Consider the following 21050-nt stretch of genomic DNA (forward strand, 5'->3'; position numbering starts at 1 on the left):
TACCTAATTTTTTTGAATATTGGTTTAATGATGAGCTTTTATTCTAAAAGCATTTTGAAATGAAGTTATTTAAACAAATAATAAAACTTTGAAATCTGTTTTCGATTTCATGGTGTGATGAACAGCTGGCTGTAACTTTAGTTTCGATTCTCTGTTTTGTTTATATACGATACCGCGGTATTTAGATTCATGAATTATATCAAGTAAAATATTTAGGGTTTGTTTTATTATAATTTTCGTCATTTATCAAAAATAAGTGCACTTCTTAAATGGCTAAAAGACAGAAAAATACTCCAAGAGAACGGTTTTTATATTTGAGAGAATTAGTAACAGAATTTCAAGATACATCATCCGTTGGTACTCACGGTTTCATTTTTAAATTTCTGGACTGAAAACGCGAAGTTCGCTTAATTACTTTTTTTAAATTTATTTTTAGGATTATTGTTATGGTTCGATGAAAATTTTAGAGAGATTTTATACACAGAGGAATTATGTAGATTCATCAATTTGTTATTCTAAAAAAAATGTAGTTAGTTATTATTATTGTTTAAGTACTTTTTTATCCGATTTCAGCTTTTAGTTAGTTTTGAAGCTTCTACAACTTATGCATTACTTGCTTAAATTAATTAAATGGGTATTTAATTTGTTCATTAAATGTAGTTATAATATCAAGTCGCGATTTGTCTTACAATTTAAATTCTCAATATCTAAAAGCTAATATGTAAATAGATTGCTTATGCTGTTGATTTGTATTGATTGAAGGACATTTTAAATAACTAATTTGTATCTCAACTTATATATAGTTGCCGATATCTTGTTCATATTTTTACACAAACGTTTTCAAATTTGTGTATTTTAAAAAAATCTGTACTTGTTTTTAAAATAAGCGATGCTCTGTAGTGCTTTATTTTCAAAACTGTTCTGAAACAGTGCACTAAGAAAAGTGATGTCCTGTTGAATCTTTCTTCTAATTTTATAAACTTCTTTCTTTAGCCATATAATGTACTGATATGAATAAACTTTTCATTAAGATTTCATGTTCATTTTATTTTATTTCATTATTATGCTTGTAAGTTATACAATATTAAGTAATTTTAACAATAGTTATATATGTGGCATATTTAGTGATAATTCTAATACTTTAATTGAATTATTTCTTGAATTATGTACATTTTTTATCATATATATAAAATATGACTCTCATTTTATTGGATATGTTATTATAATTTAATTTAATTCAGTAGATAGACATTGTATCACTACTATATCAATATTTTTTTTGATAGAATAGTTTGGGTATTTTTGTATTTGTTGGGGTACCAGATAGAAATTTGCCAAATCCTTGCAAAAAAATGTCTTTAACATATTAATGCTAATATTTAAGTTTGGAGGCAGTTAGAATTCTGTAATTGAAAAGCATTGAAGATTGTGAAGTAATTTTCAAATTTTAATTTTGTGCTCTCCCTCCTAAAAATTTCTTTTAACTGTCATTCAATTTAGAATTTTATCTCATTATTATGAATATATAATCTTAGATTTTTTTGGTCCCCTGTCATGACATACCGAGACATTCTTCAAAAGATTAATGTTTTTAATACATTTTAAAAAGGTAGTAAAATAATTTTCTCATCATTCCCATTCTTTATACAAATAAACAAATATGAAGAAATGTTCAATCTGTTTGTCCGATTCCAAAACATCTATCCTCTTTATTCGCCAGTTGGCTCTTAATTACTCTAGAAAATTCTGAAACTCTTTGAAAAAGAAACAAGATAATTATCCTTCATGTTAGCTGCTGAGCATGGGTATACATGGATTTAAAATTTTTCTATTTCATCCAAATGAGCTAAAAATTATTATATTAATTTACTTACAATATTCTTGCTGGAAAATTTACCCTTATTATCCTAGTAACAATACTTGATATGATTTAAATTTATTCAATAACATCAATGCTACTGTATTTCATGATTATAATCCAAAGATAATCATCGTTAATTACACCTGCTTCATTGTAAAAATGTACTGTTTCTTTAGTATGTGTAAATTGCCAACACTGATAGGCATGACATTTCTTGATACCTATTCATATGCTTGTCTGCATTTATTTTGGGATTTCATTGTGTTACTATGGTGAAATATGTCCTGAGTTTTGCCTTTTCTTTCTAAATGCAGATTTATATATCAGTTATACTTCTAAGAATAACTAGATCAGCAGAAAAGAAAAAAGTCAGGGATTTGTTATTTTAAAATGTCCTATATATTGTATCAGTGTGCAGTATATATTTAATATATATATATATATTGTACAGCAATATTACATTGATAGTGTTTTGATTACAGAGATGGCATTTTAAAATGACAAGAAAACATTTATTTCTTTTTCTATAGATAGGAAATTGGCATTTAGTTTTATTTTTGTCACATTCATGAAAAATTAAAAGATTTAGCATACACTTTGATTGCTGTTAAATTAGCAGAAAGTATATATTTTTATTTTCTTTCTGTCATGCATAAGGTTGGGGCATTTATTTAATATTGAAAGTTTGTAATTTTTTAATAGGTAATCAGTAGTATAGGCCTGATGTATATTAAATATGTGCAGCCTAAATATTCTAATGTTGGTTTAATAAGAAGGATTTTGGGAAATGAGAAGTTATTTCAAATGCTACAATTCTGAGGTTTGTTGGTAGGAGCTCATAGCGCATATTCATAATTGGCTTTTAAGTTAACATTTTAAATGGAATACTCAAGGTAACCCCTTTTATAATTTTTTTTTTTTTTTTAGTAATGAATTGCAGTCTTAAAAAATATTTATTTTACTAAAAAAAAGAGTTTATTTGCTTTTTGAGTACCAAGTTTTTATTACATTCATAATATCAGGTTTATTTATGGACATTTTAATATGATTCATCATATTCTGCTATTCGTCTTTTTCGTCTTCGTTCAATTCGTCTTTTTATTCATATTTTTGCTATAACTATTGTTTTTATTTAAAACAGCATAAAAGTAAAACTTACAAATAGTTGTTTCTCTTTGATAGTCTCTCTGTGTATTTTACATTTTCTTTAGTAGTGTCATATAGTTATAAAAATAGTCAGTGCATTTTCTACAAAAATATATTTCTTATACTTCAGTTTTCAGTGAAAAAATAAGATTAGAAATATTGTCAAAGTATGAAACTTTTAAATTTTGAATGCTGAATTTTTATTTATTTATGCTTTGTGTTTTCTTTAGATGCTAAAGAGCAAGTTCTGGCTAATTTAGGAAATTTTGCTTATGATCCAGATAATTATATACACATGAAAGAATTAAATATTGTGGATCTTTTTTTAGGTAAATATAATTTAAAATGACACTTTCTCCCCTTTTAATATGTAAGAGTTATATTTAAATGCAATAAGTCATATTTAGACAAATTCTTGCTGTTTAATAATTAATTTGTTTCCCTCATAATTTTAATATTCTGTTTGTGTGTCAACTGTCAAATATGAACAAAAAGACTATGAGTAACATCCTAGTGAAAAGGAGAAATCTTAAAATTTCAGTATTTTTTGCTCTGAAACAAATACAAATTAGAATTCCAACAAATTAAAATAAATAAAACTTTTAAAACAAAATGACCACATATAAAAATTATTCTTATCAAAATTGGAATATTTAAATTTTAACCCATTACTAGTGATATGATTGAAACACAAAATTAATGTTTAATTTTCTTGTTTGTGTTTTAACAAATTTATCTATTTTCAAGCTTAAATTTAAGCCTTCAGATTAGTTCATTTTCCATAAAAGGAAGCAGTAAGTTAGATAATCTTTTTTATGCAATTGGGGCTCTTAATTTTCTAAAAATTATTATTAATTTAAAAATTGAAGAATTACTTAGTTAGAATCTATAGATAAGTTAATTCAGTATGGTATCCTATTGGCAAATATTTGGCTGAACAATATTAGGGCTATCAAACAAACAGCAAAACAAAAAATGAAATCTGAAATCTAGAAATAATTCTCATTATATTTTTTAATTCACTAGGATGTCATGAAAAATTACTAAATATAGCTTCTGAAATGGAAAAATAGATTTTGTTGCTTATTGATTATTTATTTTTACTAATAAGTCAGAAGAACATGAATTAATAAATCCAGATCCTGTAAAATATCTACAAATTGACTTACTTTCAGTTTCATTATCAAATTCTAAATGATTTTTTACTATTATAATAAAATTTTAAAAATAACTGTTATTAATAATGTAAAAATATTTTAATCTTGTCTGGTAAACTGTGTAAGCAAATGGTAAAGTTATCGAAACCTACTTCTCTTTGAAATTCACGAGAATGCTTTTTAACATATTTTGTTTTATCATTGGAACTTGCTAAATTGCTTATAGTAATTTTTATATTTAAATAATTCATTACTATTTTATTACACCTCTAATCTGCTGAAATTGTAGAATACTTAAAAAAAGTAAACAGTGTTCTGGAGGATTAATAATTATTGTCTATACTTTGCCTCTTTTTAAATTAGATAAATTTTATTCAGAAATTTTTCTAATATATTGCATTATTGTTACTATTATTATTATTTTGTAAAAATAGGATTTTTACTGGCATTTTTATAACATCATAAATTTAAAAACAAATAAAATATATTATTTGTTATCCATCTTTACACCAACTACTTTGTTAAGAATATTGATGAAGTTTTATTTCATTTAAATCATTTATGTATAATTTGATGTTCATAATTTCCTGCACAAGCTATTTTTTAGCATAAAAATATGATGAACATTTAATCATATTATTTAGTAGTCTTAAACCTGTTCTGTATATTGTGTAGATGATTCTTCCAAATGGAATCAAATTCTATGACATCACAATGCCATTTTAATTGTAATCTTCTAATTATGTATTACCTTTTTCAATACTATTATTTCATGTATTTATTCCTCATATACAATGAATAGATAATAAACAGAGTCTTTCTTCTTTAGGTTTCCTCAATGAAAGAAATAGTTTAATAAAAGGGATTAAAGTGTTGAAGAAACAATAAAGATGTTTTTAATTTTGTTGAACAATGAAAATGGACTTATAATTGAAAATTATGCTAGTTAGATATATTGTTAACAAATTATGAAAATTCAGGAAAAAATTGCTATCTTTAAATAGACAATATTTTAAATTTAAAATAGTGTAAAAATATTAATATCTTAGAAGTTATCTGGAAGAATGTCAAAATCTGAGTTAAATTTTAAATGACAGAAATTATCTGACCTTTAGGCTATATTTATGCCAAATTTGGTAATCTTAGTTTGCCTGGTAGAGTGTCAATAGTCACACATTCTCCTTTATCTCTGTAAAAAATAAAGGAGACAGTGCATTTATTTGTTAACACCATGTAAGATATGCTCTTTGATAAAATGCTACCAAATTCGACACAAATATGCTTTAGGGCTTTCTGTCTGGGCATATTTTTTTTATTTTGAAATTTTAATTAAAAAATATACAAGATTTGAGTGTTTTTCCATGAAAATTTCTGAAGATACTATTGCACAAAATGGATTTTTGTATCATTTTAAAATTATCTTTTAAATAATGCCAATTGGCATCTAATTTTTTTCCCCTAAAGTTCAGCACTTTTTAAAAATTACATAGTTTTATAAAATTTTATTGTGTAATTATCAATTAGAAATCTCAAAGAAGCTATAAAATTTCATTATTTCATCAATTATTTAATTGTTGGATTTTCTTCTAATCTGAAAGCTAAAGAAGAAAGAATCTGTTGATTATCTGTCATTTATTTAGGGAATCAAAAAATAAAATTATATTATTGCAACAAGGTTAACATGCAATTTGAAATAAATTATGCATACACTTTTTTTAGTGTCTTTCTGATGTGAGGGGACTCAATTCTATGACAAAAATCCATATGCTCATTAAACAGAAAGATGTAAATTTATTAAGACAAAAGCTTTAAAAACGTTTTTTTTTTTAAATAATTCTGAACATCAAGTTATAGCATGAGATTTAGTTGAAATTTAATACAATCAATATTCCAAGGAAAAAAGCTAATCATGTATTATTAATAGATAAGTAAATCCGTAGTGTTAATATCTTTTCATATGGTACATGTATTATGACATAGGCTTTTAAAGTCTAAAGAAAGAGTGACTTTTAAAGCAAAAATAATAAACAGTCTTTTGGCGTAAGAGCAATTTAGAACTATTCCTAAATCATAAAATCAATCAAATTATTCTAATTTATAATAAATTCTGTCACTTTAAATTTGATGTTAAATAACCTAGAATTTGCATATTTTGATCTCTTCTTTTATCATTATTTTAATCATTTTAAAAATATGTTATTGCCTTTTCAGCAGAAAAATTCCATCTTTGTCCATTGAATGGATTTTATTTTTCATTCAGCTCTACACAAAAAAATGTACACATTCATTGACTATAATTGTCAATGAATGTGTAAATTTTTTTGTATAAAGTAATCTTTGAAATAGTTAGATTATAATAATATTTTCCTATAATAAATAAACAATTGAAATAACTTATGAAACATTAGCAAATAATTTATTTAATATAATTTTATGCCATAATGTTGTAAAAATATTCCAGATAATCTTGAAGATGAAAATAAAAATTTGGTGGAATTTGCTATTGGTGGTATCTGCAATCTCTGTTTAGGTAATTGAACTTTATTCTAAACAATTTCCTTGTTATAATATGGCTTTCTGGACTAAGAAAAATGCATTTAAAATTCTTCCTAAAGTTATTCTCAGGCAGATGTAATAATAAAAAAATATTATTAACATTATTAAAGGAGCTAGTGCTAACATTATTAAAGGAGCTACCATTACAGTTAAAAAGATTCAATATTTTAATAAAGTGTTTTATCAGTTTAGAAATAATGTGAATTTTATCTTTTAAACATCAAATATAACAGGAAATAATCTCATTTTCAGATCTTTGTTTAAAAAAAAATCTTTCCTTTATTATTATTTATTCTCTATTTTATCATAATCTAGTTGCTGTTCTCCATGATCAAGATAAAATCAATCATGAATCTTAGTTTTTGTTTCCTAAAAATTATGATTAAATATATTTTTTTCATTCTCATTACCTAGCTGTTAATGAAATAAGTAAATTAGAAAGTATATCTTTAAATAATTATAAATTGATTAATATATTTTATGATTATTTTATCATATAATATACAAATTAAAAAACATTTTTTTAAGCCTTAAACAGATCTGCATTTTGAGCAGAAGTGAATGATTTGGCCTGAAGATGTGTTGTTTGATTTTTCATATTATTTAAAAAATTTTGAAACTTATATAATTTCAAAATCAGCATATTAATTATTTTTTCTTTTGATGTAATATTTTTAAAATTAGGTACAAATTAAAAACAAAATTATTTATTTTCTATTTGTATCAAGATACATATATTTGTAATCAATGCATTAAAATAAATATTTATGGATATCTTTAAGAATTTTTTTTTTATTTTAAAATATTAATTTTACAAAACTGTCTTCATATTCTATATGTTTTTATTAGATGATTTCAGGGTATTCTTTTCAACAATTTTATGAAAATCTGTTGAATATTGGGTATCCATCCAAGATTAATATATAATTGTATCATAAAATTTTTATCTTTTCATTACTTTGTCTATTTAATTATTCTAAAAATTAAATAATATTTCACTTAACTCAAAAATCAGCTTTGGAATAATATAATATGTTGGAATGAGATTTTCTTAAAGAGTCTTTGTATGTAGACCTCATAAATACCATAACAACAGCATTGAAAGAAAGCTTGCAGTGATAAAAATAGTGTGAATGGCTGCTTTGTTATCAAAAAGCAATTGTATATCAATGGATATCATTATAAAGTATTTTAAATGATGGCAAATTCACAAAAGGCCACTCCAAATAAAAGCAATATTGTATGACTTTTAAAGAGGAAGTAAACGGTCTAAAGGAGTAGAAAGGAATTTAGTTATGTTGAACTCAAATATCTTTCACTCACTTTTATTTTTACCACAATTTTCCATGTAGGGTTTTTTTTTTTTTTTTTTTTTTTTTTTGTATATTGTTCTTTAGATAGTTGAAACAAAATGAAACATGTTTTGAATTTGCTAAATATATGAAATATGTTTTCCATTTAAATATAGTTATTATTATTGTGATTACACTTTATTTATATTATTACTGTTATTTTTGAGAAAGTATTTGATACTCAATTATAAGGCCATATTATTTTTTTCTGTTACCGAGGACACCAGAATGTTTTATTCAAGTAATTTTTCTATATTGCTATTTTGTATTATACATTTTTAGTAAATACAAATTTGTATTTTGCCCTTCATGGATAAACTGGTTTAGATTTCTATTATATGTAATATGAAACCAAGATTTAATAAATAAAGATTCATTTGCACAATATGATCAAATGCTGTGTATTAATTTTATTACAATATTTTTTTCATTTTGAGTGCATTTTTTTAAAAAAAATATTTTGTATATTCAAAAATATAAAATATTATGTCTTTTGAAAAACATTACATGTATTTTCAAGTAGCAAGAAATTACATGCAAAATCCTTTTTATCAAAGTGATGATGAGAATTTTTGTAGCATTTATTATCATAGGTCAATGTGATTTTCTTAAGCTTTGTTAAAAACAAGAAAGCTTTGTCTGTGAAAATATTGAAACCATACCCATAAGCTAGAAATAAGGAGTTTAGAGAATATAACAGGGTTTGAATTAAAAACTGGAATCTATAGCTCATACATTTAATTAATAATGTAAAACTTTGAAAGTTGAATGTATTAATTGAACATGATTATTTAATCTGGCAGAGTTTTTTAGAATTCACTTGGATAAAATTTTGATACTGTTAACAATTTCAAGTTAAATTTGTTAAAATTAATTCGTGAATTCTTTTCTTCTTTGATGAAAAAATAATCTTTTCCAGTTTTCATAAATTTTTTGTATTGTATCTCTTGAAATTAATTTTGTCTAAACTTTTTATAGATAAAAATTTAAAACAGTTGATTTATAAAAGAGGTGGTGTTCAAAAAGTTATCAATTGTTTATCAAGTGAAAGAGAAGAAATAGTATTATCTGCAATCACTACATTGATGTTTTTAGTTTATCCAGAAAGTAAGGCAGGTTAGTTCATTTTGCTGAGTATCTTTTCATTCAAATGTCTAAAATTTCATTCCTTTGAAGCTTCTAGAATTTTAATAAATCTAAAAAACTTTATTTGTAAAATGTTGACTTTAATAACAGTAAACATTAATTTTGATAAAGTTTTAAAATTATTATTTTGAAGATATTTCTACAATAACTCATTCTTAATATGATCACCTCAAAACTTCTGAATTAGGCAAAAATCTTTTTTTATTCAACAAATGAAAAAAAGCACTTATTACTTCTTAAGACTATCTGTAATTTCTTAAAAATAACAAAAACAAAAAAATATTGTCAATAAGCAATAATTAAAGTTTATGTATTTTTTTTTTTTGTACTTGTATTGTTTTAATTTTTTTTTAATAATACTGCACACCAAATCTCAACTGCTTTACTCATTTCAATCTTATATATAATCCCTATCAAAATCATTAGCATTTTATTGCTAAGTCTTGCTCATAAAAAAACTTATTTTCCAAAATTTAAAAAAGCCTATGAAATTATTTTACTGTTCCACAGTGGTGCTTACCTCATTTCAGGTTAACTTTTATGCTGCCATGATTTTCAAATTTGTTTTTAACACTGAAATCAATTCCACCCCCCTTTTTATTGTAATTTAACACAGGAAACGGCGATTCATGGGGCTTCAAGCCAGATCTGGCAGCTTAACTGTCCCTTCATCCATATAAAAGAATATGGAGTCATTTTTCCATGGGGAAAATGACTCCTAGATATTTCCTTACAAATGAAACAAGAAATTCCATGGAAGACAGTCATTGAAACTAATATGAAATGATGGTTGTCAATTATCTACTTAATGTTATATCACTTAATACATTAGCTGATATATTGATCATATGAAAATGAATGATCAAAAATGAATATTTTTTATTGCGTTTGAATATGTTAGTTTGGTACCATGGGATTTTAGTAATATAAAGAAAATGATATCAAAAGCTGTCACATTAAGCAATGTCAATTTCATTAATCAACTAAAATATATATTGCTGATTTGAATTCATGACATTATTTATTGATAAAGTACTATTTTCTTATCTGTTCTGTAAAATATCTTTAAGCTTTTTCTGAGATTTAATCATAATGATAATTTGCTTTTTTTTTTCTTTCCCCCTCTTAGCTATAACGAATGCATCGGTTATAGATTGTATGCTTAGATTTAAAGAAAGTAACAATAGAAGAATATCCAATCTAGCTTCTGTATTTCTTCAAGATTATTGTACATCAGATCAAATTCAAAATGCTAAAATGTTATCATCTACTTACAGCAATAAGCATGTTTCTCATTCTGGAACATGAGAGAAAATCAATTTTTTTTATGTATAAATGATGTATATTTTTGTAAAATAAATCATATTTAAAAAGTTTTGGCTATTTTTTTCAAGATTATTAATATTAAAAATACATAGTTTTAAAATATTTATTTACAAAAAGTAGTTATAAAATTTTAGATAATACATTTTTACAAATATGGTTTTAATCTCTGTCTATGGATGTAGATGAGATGATAATCAATTGTTATTTGTAATTGAACAGATGAATGCTGTTCCCTTTTTAACCCATCAGCCACCAGTAGCTATTTTCTCTACCTGTGGTATGGCCTTCTCCTTGTATTGAGAGCTAAAGAATAGAAAAACAAGCTATTAGCAAAAGATAAAATAAATATATTCATGATTATATCTTAAAATATTCATCTAGTTTAATTTTAAAAGTTGATTAGTTAAATATCATATACAAAATGAATATTTTTAGAAAATGCAAAAATATAACAAAGTGAAATATTTATATAGGCATACACAAAATACCATTTCCAGTGAAAGTTCCCAAGACATTTTCGTCATAAAAAAGTCCATTTGTAATTAAAATTTTGAGGCATCATATTTAATCTCAAAGAGTATAAGAGTAAGTGATAATTTTGATTTATTTTATCATTTATTTTTTCATCTGCTATTTCAAAAAGGTTATATATGATTTGAAATTAAGAAATTTTTGTATATTAACTAGTATAAATTTAACTAATTTTAATATAATTGTAAACATACCCTTCAAATTTAGAGAATTCTTAAGGATAAATGGAGATAAAGTGGCCAAATGGCAAGAATAAATCTCAAAGCACTATTGAAGTAAACTAATTTAAATATATACAGTTACAGAATTTTTTTTCTCATTATTTATTAAATAAATAAACAATTTAACTTAAATGTTAATATAAAATTTGTTCATAGCTTTAAACATTTACTTTTATTTATAATCAAATAAATCAGGTATATGAAATCTAGGGCTGCATAGCTTGTACAAATACTTCACAAATATCTTTTGTACAATTTAGAGAATCAGAAATTAAAACATTTTGAATTGAAGTATTGCCTTTTGTCCTTTTTTCCTCATGAAATATGAAAATTGTAAATTATTTGCCATAGTATGAACATATTCTTAAATTTGAATACGAGTATAGTTGCATGAAATCTGTTAACTAAAAAAATGTAATAAATTTAATCTTTATTTTATAAAAAAATTATATACAACACTTCTACTTCTCTCTCCCCCTACTTATGTTTATGAAATATTTAATTATTAAACTTTATCTTACATGTAATGAGAATCAATACTTACGTATCTGACACCTTGTTCCCGCAAATCCATCAAGACACTTGCATTTGTATGGCCCTACACAAGTTCCACCATTTAAACATGGCAAAATGCAAACAGCTGCAAGGTAAATAAAAGTTTAAGTAAGAGTTTATAAATAAATAGTCTTGGCATTTATTGAAAAATTCTATAAAAAAGTTTTTTTTTTAAATAAATTGTAACTCTGTAGCAAAAATATATAACTTGCAAAGAAATCATTTGGTGATTTGAAAATTATAATTCCAATATACATATGTCAAAGAGTATGGTTAAAAAAATCCCAGAGAAAAACTTGAAATCATTATTTGATAAAACCGTCAATAGTAAACAATACCAGCAACAGCTGATCAATTTGAAAGCAGCATTGAAGAAGAAATGCCAAGAATATGGAAAAAAACATGACAAAGTTGTTTTTCAACATAACAATAATTACCCCCATTTTCTTGATCACTTGAAGAAATCTTTGAATCACTTCATTGGGATTTGCCTACTCTTTGCTTCTTCAGATTACTATTTGTTTTGCTCCATACATATATTTATATTTTACATATATTTCCTCACTCAGATATCAAAAATTGATTTGATAATTGGATTGCATCTAAAAAACCACACCTTTTTCTTAATAGAATTCGTTTGCTGCCAAAAAAAAATTTGGATCAACATTATAATTTTTCGAAAGGAAAATATTTTGTGTAAATCGATCTTTAATTCCTATAGAAAACATTTTTTTCCCCATTTAAAAATGAATGTAGTCCCATTTATACACCCATTAGATTTATTTGTACAGTATAATATTAATGACTGATTCTGTTATACTCACCATGTTGGCATACATCTCCAACAAATCCAGACGGGCAGCTGCACAATCCTGGCGAAATGCATTTGCCTCCATTCATACATGGCCTGGTACACATGCCTAAAAATATACGAGAGCATTCTACATTCGAAAAATCTTGTATCATTAAGAATCAATTATAGTGGTGTCCAAAAGCTAAACATAATTTGTAAAAAGGGGGGGGGACGAGTAAATATTGTGAATTTGTTTAAATTTCTTATGGGAAAATTATCTGTTGAAGGTGAAAATCATGCCAAACATTTCAGATGACATCTTCATACGCGAAACACCATTGTATGTCGGAATGCAGATAATTCGGCTTATTGGCTTTGGCAATTCAGACAAGTTTCCAGCAAATGGACATCGTTAACAACTAACAAAACAATGATGACACAAAGATGTCATTGTTTCGTGTTGGAATAATTGTTGAAATGCTGGAATTTAAAACTTGATCTCTAACTGAAGTGTTTTAAATTCTGAATTGTAATAAAGGTTTAAAAGTGCTAGAAATGTCAGCGGATGATCAGTACTAGGTCGGCCAAGTGTCACAAATGTTTGCCAAAACAATATTTGGCAATAGCGACGTAGAGGGAGAGTTGCGTCGTAGAACTGAGTTTAGCATTCACACTAGTCACAGAATTTCAAGATTCCAGATGAACTGCTTATAGACGATTCAATTCTGTTGGCCTCTATATCAAATGACCAACAGTTTGTATTCCTCTCTCATCTACATATGAACAAGCTCATTTAAACTGGAATTTGGCCAATGTGATGTTTTGTATTGAATCTTTTTATATAGAGTTTCGTCAACTAACACTATGGCGAGAAAGTGGAACTCATTTTCACCAAAAAAACATCACAGAAAGACATTTTCCATCAAAGAGAGTCATGGTATGGGTATACATCCTGCTGGGCAACTGAACAGACCTCCATATCTTTGAGACAGAAGCCTACAACTGCTAAAAGTATAGATATGAAATTCTTGAGTCTTATATTTGCCTATTTCGACGTACAGTCTGTTCTTACTTGTTGTTTATGGATGATAATGTGCATTAACACAGTGCGAGCCTAATTAACACCTTCCTTGAAGCAGGAAGGTGTTCATCACATATTGTAGCCTGCTCACTCACCTCATCTGAATTTGTAGGATGTATTCAGACACAACTTGCAATCCTTTCACACTCGTCAATGTCTGTTCTACAACTGAAAAGATGGAGAATCGATAGGCAATGTGTTTGGCTGTCAGATTATCCCACTTATATTAAATTACAGCAACACCTTTTTATTTTATTCATGTTTCATTTCAAACTGAATTATTATTGCTCTTTTGCATTATTTCTTTCATTTTATAACTTTTTTTTATTTGTATATCGTTTTCCTTCATTCCAGCTTAGGTTTCCATCATTATTCTCGTAATTATCAATTATACTAAACTTTTGGGTACCAATGTTATTTTCTACTTACATGATGATTCTGTGCCTTTATTTTTAATCATTTGATGTAGAGATATTTAAAATTAAAGAATAATTTTTATTTATTAGAACTACTGTAAATACTGTAATAAAGCATTTTTATGTAAAATCAAGAAAATAATTTAATGGAATTTTTTTGTTGCTTCTCTTAAAAAAATTAAATTTTCATAGATTGTTTTTTTATTGTAATTTTTTTGTGTTTTAAATTATTTTTTTTTCATTGTAAAAATATAATCTCTTAAAAAATTGTTATGTTTGATTTTTCTTGAAAATAAACTGTGCACATATGTAGGATATATATAGAATACTATGAGACCTGCAAGGAAATGAATGACTAGATAGCATCCGAAGCAGATTTCACTTTTGCTTGTTTTTCTGAAGTCAATGCCTATAGATCAAGTCAGCACATATTGTACTCATATTTTTAGCAGCATATTTATTGAATATTTCACTGAACATATTGACTGATAAGATTGGCAACAAAGATTACATTGAATTCCTCTCGAATTTCTGTAATATGAAATCATCTGCAGAAGATATTAAAAGATATTTCCAAGCCTTTCAGTGAATTTCAGAAATTATGAGATAATAGTAATAGAAATTTTAGCTCTACACTGTAATGCTGTGCAAAGTCTCAACCTAAAGATGCAAGGGAAATTATCTGGTGTATCTTTTATCTATTAGTTATCCATTTCAGTTTTTAGATTCATTAGAACCACATGGCATGCCACTGCACAGCTTGATATTGAAAATAGAATCTCCTGTAACTTTTATCTTTACAAAAATATAGATCTTTCCAAAGTGCATTGTGCTTCATTTTTAAACAATTCCACTCACATATCAATTTGACCACAATATTAGCTCAATTTCAGCTAGAAAAGGCGACTTTTGACTTCAGAGGGCTTTAAATTACTATAATATTGGCCTTTTCAATTTAGACAGGGCTCAAAGATAGTTTTTGCTGGTCTCTATTTAGAAAATCTGTGTTTTTCTCGTGGATGAGTGTATAGTGCTCACTTCTGAATTGGCAATCCAAGAAATTTGTATATTATAAAAATTATTAAATAAGAAATGTTATATATAAGAATGGATATTTTCTAAATAACTTACCTTTATATAAAAATGAACGTTTTTTTATAAATAATGTTTCTTCTCTATAGACTCTTTGTAAATTTTTTTATTGAAATGTTACATAATAAAAAATAAATCTTAAGTTTCAATGAATATATATATATTGGATTTTAATTTGCATTAAGTCGAATGTTTTATTTCTAGAAATACAAAAAATAGAATATGTAAGCATACCTTCACATTCTGCTTTCCCATCCCATTCTCCACTATCAGTGCATGATAATATCTTTTTTCCTTTCACTTTACTTCCAGGTGGACAAACTACCACCAAATTATCCCGGTACTGATAAGACATGCCCAATAAGATTGCACCAGTATTAGTTCTTGGGCGTCCACATGCCATCTCTACAAGAATAAGATTATGAGAACATCAGTTACCTTTGATGAAAGGAATTTCATCTACAAAAAATATTTCTTCATTTAAATATCAGGAAAATTACATTTATCTTTCAGAATTATGAATTTTTCCGCACATCAATTTTGTTACTTTTTATATTTATCTTATGATCAGTACTTTTTATTTATTTTCCATTGATTGTTTTAAAAAACGTTACTCTTATAGAAAGAATATTTATTTGACATTATATAAATTTTAAGGAAATGATATCATTGTATTCATATGCAACTTCTACATCTAAATCCGTACAGTAATATAAATGCCATTTCTTTTTTATTAAAATTATCAGCTGCATATCTTCTGATTTAATCTACATTGATCTTACAAATGATGTAAGAATATTTAAACTAAACACAACTGTTGGTTTTATTGAAATAATTGCTGAATTACTTTTATTAAAGTATCTCTTACTGCAATCGAAATATCTTGGCAGTGTAAAAATTCTTATTATTTTGGAATGTTTCTAATCTCTCCAAAAACATCAATATTGACATTACTTTTAATGATTCGAATTAAAAATACAATATATTTTTGAAACATTTAAAACGTTCTGTGAATTTTCCTGATATTTTCAGAAAATTCTTTATACTTATTTTCAGTATTATACATTGCATATTATAGAAATAAAATTAAAAGCACAGAGTAGAAAAAAAAGTTTTCAATATAGTGCAAATTGTAAATAACCATTTTATTTTGGTAAAATAATATAGTACTCTGCACTACTTAAATAGTTTTGAATATCATTTTACTTACTTTTGCATCCACCTGTTGGAATAGACCATGAGCTGTTTGCCAGGCAGTGTGATGTAAGATCGCCAAAGGCTTTGAAACCTGGTTCACAAGTGTAATATAATTTATCACCAATAGCAAATTTTTCTTCTTTAAATGTTAATGGAACAACATAGGGTGGGAACTGCTTCAGTGGTGCGCATGTGACACCTGCAGAAAATTTTAGAAGGAAAAAAAATGATACCAGTCAAAAAAAGAATATAAACAAATTTTGATAAAATTCTGACTGTTTTTTTCATAAGTTTTAATTGGATAATTTGAATTTTTGAATTTATTTATATACCCTCGCATATTCTTGAGTTGGCATTTAATATTTTTTACAATATGTAAATTTAAAAATAAAATTTTTATTCTTTTAAAATAATGTTTTGGTGATTATAACTAAAAAAAAATTGCATGAATTTTGATAATTGCTAACGTATTCTAATTCATTATTCTCAGGCTCAGGCATGCTATATTTCTATGGAATTGCGAATTTCATGTTGTTGTTGCTTATCCTCAAAAGATCTGACATATGTCAGATCAGCTCCAGTTGGTTGTTGACTGCCAAAAAATATATAATAATAAGGGGATGTTAAGTCTTCCTTAGAAAGTCCGATGCAACCTAGAATGTGATCTGGTGAAGCTGAATGGTCACAGCATTTTTTACAAGTGGTATGGATTTTACCACTTTCAAATGTAAGGCACTTAAATTGGCCGCATTTTAGTCTAGCCAGAGCAGACTGGGACCCACGGTCACATTCAATTTCCAGCAATCCTTATGGATTTGTTGCGAATTTCATAGTTTCCGGAATCAAGTTTCATCATTTTTTAGATCAATTCATTTTCATTTATGTAATAATTACAACATTTTTAATATCTCAAACATTTTTGCATATTTTTTTTTCATTTTATTATGTAATTAATCAATGTTATTTTATTTTCGCTGTTTATATTTGATACAACTTATTTTATGAAGTTCAGCATTTTTGTTGTTGTTTGTAATGCTGTTTATTTGACATTTATTTAGCATTTTTTTTCCCTTTTTTATTTTGTAGTTTTGTAATAAACATTTCAAATTCGTATACTGATTGTTCAATTAGGCACATTAAAGAAAAATATTTTAAAATGCTACCATTTAACTTAAAATTGAATAAAGTTTCCAAAAATTATGCAAATATGATGGCTTATCTGTTACAAATATCTGAAAGAATCTGAATAAATAATTTAAAATAATATGCACATATTTTCATTATTTATATGCATTCGCAAATTAATAAAATTAACTGCTTTAAATGCATAATTGGAAAAATTAATCATTTTACTACATTTTTATACTATGGAAAATGCATGAACAGATATGAGCTTTTATTCCATACAAAGATGACACAAATATGTGTGTGTGTGTGTGTGTGTGTGTGTGTGTGTGTGTGTGTGTGTGTGTGTGTGTGTGTGTGTGTGTGTGTGTGTGTGTGTGTGTTTCTTGTGAGTGTGTGTGTTTCTTATGAGCTGATGGAAGGCAATTGAAATCGATTTAATGATTGAGGTATTTGCATTCAGATAATTTAAGATTTTTTCAATCATGATAGTTCGCAAAGATCCCGGGATTGCAAAAAAAAAAAAAAAAAAAAAAAAAAATGTTTGCTGTGAATTTTATTCTTTAATCTTAGCAATGAAATACAACGAAAGAAAAATTAGCTTAAATTTAAAACCTAGCAGAATAACTATGTGGAACAAAAAAAAATTTCATGAATTCTTTCTACTTTTTTTTTTTTAATTTTATTTTCCTACATTTTTTATGTTTCTATTGTATAGGATTTGCTTTGAATATAGAACCATGGGAAATGTTAGAATCCGAAAGTGGATCATAAATGAAATAAGTTGGATTATATTTATATGCAGTCATGCCTAGCTTAGCAAGTATCTTCCATATCAAGTAATTCGTATAACGAACAATGATTTGCGATACGAGGATACATTGTGATGTTGTAGGTAAAAATGGTCTATATTTTGGGTATAAATTCGTGTTGAGGATTTATTTGAAGATAATCTTTATTTATACCTGGAAGATTTATTGGCTGAGTAGCTTTGCCAAACGCAACCTCGAGGGAAAGGGGTATTGAGCTAGTTTCTTGATCGACGAAATTGTGTATCTGGCCAAGATTATTGGCCTAGAAATGGATAGCAATGTATCAATCAACTGAGGAAAGAACGTAGTCAGTACCACCAAAGAGTTTATCGAGCTGCTTTCTGCGTCACAGTAAAAACTTGTGAATAAGATTTGGCCAGGAAATGTGGATAACAGCAAAGCAATAACCTTTTAGTAAAACAAGGAAAATGCCGAAAGATGAGAAATTAATATTGCATCGTACGGTTAGTAGCACTACCCTAACTTTAGGCAGATTCTTTTTAAAAAACATGTATTATAAATAATAAATTACATAATTATAAATTTTTTAGTATTTTCTGAATGGAACGCACTATTCTATTTTATATGGATTCCTGTGTAAACAAAGCCTCTCGCATTGAGTGTAAGATTCGTAAAGAATTCGATGAAGAAAGCGAGATTCCATTGCAATTGCAAAATTACTTACCAACACATTTAGGGACAGGTTTATCCCATTTTCCAGTTTCCAAACATTTTGCGGTGTCGCTTCCTATCATTTCATACCCTTTATGGCAAGCAAAAGTGACTCGATCTCCATAGTGACCAGGGACATCTTGCACAACATAGCCATTTTCAGGAACATCAAGTTGTCCGCAAGAAATCTCTGTTGTAAAAATTTAACACATCATGATTAAAAAACTCCAGTCCTATTTGAATGATAATTGAATAAAATAAACTATACAGATGAGGAAATAATGATTACTTCTACAGAGAGGAACCTCTCCCGACCAAGTACCATCTTCCAAACAAAATCTTTCATCTCTGCCAAAAATCTGATAGCCTTTGTCACAGGTATACAGCACTGCGCTTTGAAATGAATAGTCCTCGCCATCCACTTCTCCATGCTCTGGTATTTCCGGCGGTGGGCAGGTGATTGGTACACAGTGCGGGGGCTTTCCTTCCCATAGACCCTGCCAAGAGCATTCCACTGTGGTACTACCGACTATTCGGAATCCTGGAAAACACTGGTAATAGCCCCGACTTCCAACGGTCATGTTGTCTGGAACTGTAATCTTGCCAAATGCTATGGATGGTGGCTCTCCACATAAAATTAGTTCACAGTAAGTGCTGAAATTTTTTTAAAAAAATTATAAAACTAGTCAATTTATACTAAATTTTATCAATTTGTGATAGGAAGGTAAATTAGAAACTTTAAATAATCATCCTATTTATTCAAATACAGGTTTATTTAAATCGAAAATGTTTTTTTATGAGACAAATCATAAAAATTATGAGTAGTACAAATCTATGTTCGACCTTTTTACAAGGTAATGAATATCTGTTACGAAATTTTTAAATGTTTTACCATAACATATTTTGTAGGATTTTTTTTTTCGAATTTAGATTTTTTATATATGCTTATTAAAAAATTACTTTTTTACTGAAATTTTTTTAACTTTATTTTGATAAATTTAAATTGAATTGTTATTAATGGAAATATTCAGTGCAAAAAAAGAATTGGCATGTCCTCCCTTTATTAAAATAACTTATTTTTTGAAATCATTATTAGAATGTTTCGATCTCCTGTGAAAAGAAGTTACATGTCCGAAGACTTAACTTTTCTATAAATTGATATTAATTAAAAAGGATTTCGAGCAACGGTTTTATAAGATATTTTAATCATTGTTTGGACTTCCGCATGTCCGCGTTATTTCTTCATAAATCAGAAGAAAATAAAAAAAATCATTACTGCTGCATAAACCCGCAAAAAGAAAAAAGTAAAGCAGAATAGAGCTGACAGAGAAGCGAGAATCAATTTTTTAAATTTCAAATTAAGAAGATTTAATTCTAATTCAAAAATTGTAAACGATTTCGAAACTTTATTTTTGGATAAAAAGAAACCTCTTTATTTTAATTGATCAGAATATTGATTATTCACTGGTTTAAGATATTTATTTAGCAATTAAAAGTCTGTTAAAGTACGGATCACTAAGAGAAGAATATTAACTTTGTTGAAACTAGATGAAATCTCTAGTAATAATGAGGAAAATATGTGTACTTTTATGTGCTTGCGATCTATTGGGCAGATAGTATGATTTACAGCTACCAAATTTGGCACATATATATCTTGGAGAGTGTGAAAATGTGCACCTCAGAACGTTTTTTTTTTTTTTTCTTTCTTTCTGAGATTTTGTTAGTTTATTAAAAATTATTAAAATTCATTAAAAAATTTCATTAAGAATTAAGCTGAATTTTGATTTTTTTTTTCTGCAATAACTTTCGAAATTATTATTGCACAAATATAAAGTTTTACCGTTTCAAAATTTTGAAAAATTGTTTTTTTTTTTATGTTACCAACTTAATAGTCTTGTGAATTTTCCTGAATTTTTACAATTTTTATTTATTTATTTGAGTAATTTTTAACAATAGTTTACTTTGTTTCTCTAAAATTTAAACCGTTTTTATCCTTTAACAAATGTTTAAT

At 26.4% G+C, this 21050-nt stretch overlaps 2 protein-coding genes across 2 annotated transcripts in view; one reads left to right on the forward strand and one right to left on the reverse strand.

Annotated features, from left to right (window-relative positions):
* Window positions 1–111: 111 nt before the first annotated feature.
* LOC129963956 (armadillo repeat-containing protein 7-like) lies at window positions 112–10578 on the forward strand. The gene is made up of 5 exons (XM_056078582.1): window positions 112–357; window positions 3238–3336; window positions 6626–6694; window positions 9051–9188; window positions 10348–10578. Exons 1-5 carry the CDS (start codon window positions 270–272, stop codon window positions 10524–10526), a joined length of 573 nt encoding a protein of 190 aa, XP_055934557.1. The 5' UTR covers window positions 112–269; the 3' UTR covers window positions 10527–10578.
* A 53-nt stretch (window positions 10579–10631) lies between these two features.
* The window catches only part of LOC129963955 (sushi, von Willebrand factor type A, EGF and pentraxin domain-containing protein 1-like), a 122610-nt gene continuing 112191 nt past the window's right edge, over window positions 10632–21050 (reverse strand). The window contains exons 36-42 of the mRNA XM_056078581.1: window positions 19329–19693; window positions 19053–19229; window positions 16444–16629; window positions 15468–15638; window positions 12676–12771; window positions 11841–11936; window positions 10632–10847 (exon numbers count right to left, since the gene is read on the reverse strand). Of these exons, the coding sequence (XP_055934556.1) occupies window positions 10813–10847; window positions 11841–11936; window positions 12676–12771; window positions 15468–15638; window positions 16444–16629; window positions 19053–19229; window positions 19329–19693 (1126 nt within the window). The 3' untranslated portion in view covers window positions 10632–10812. The remainder of the gene's footprint in view (window positions 10848–11840; window positions 11937–12675; window positions 12772–15467; window positions 15639–16443; window positions 16630–19052; window positions 19230–19328; window positions 19694–21050) is intronic.

The sequence above is a fragment of the Argiope bruennichi genome, chromosome 3 (assembly GCF_947563725.1).
Source record: "Argiope bruennichi chromosome 3, qqArgBrue1.1, whole genome shotgun sequence".
NCBI lineage: Eukaryota > Metazoa > Arthropoda > Arachnida > Araneae > Araneidae > Argiope > Argiope bruennichi.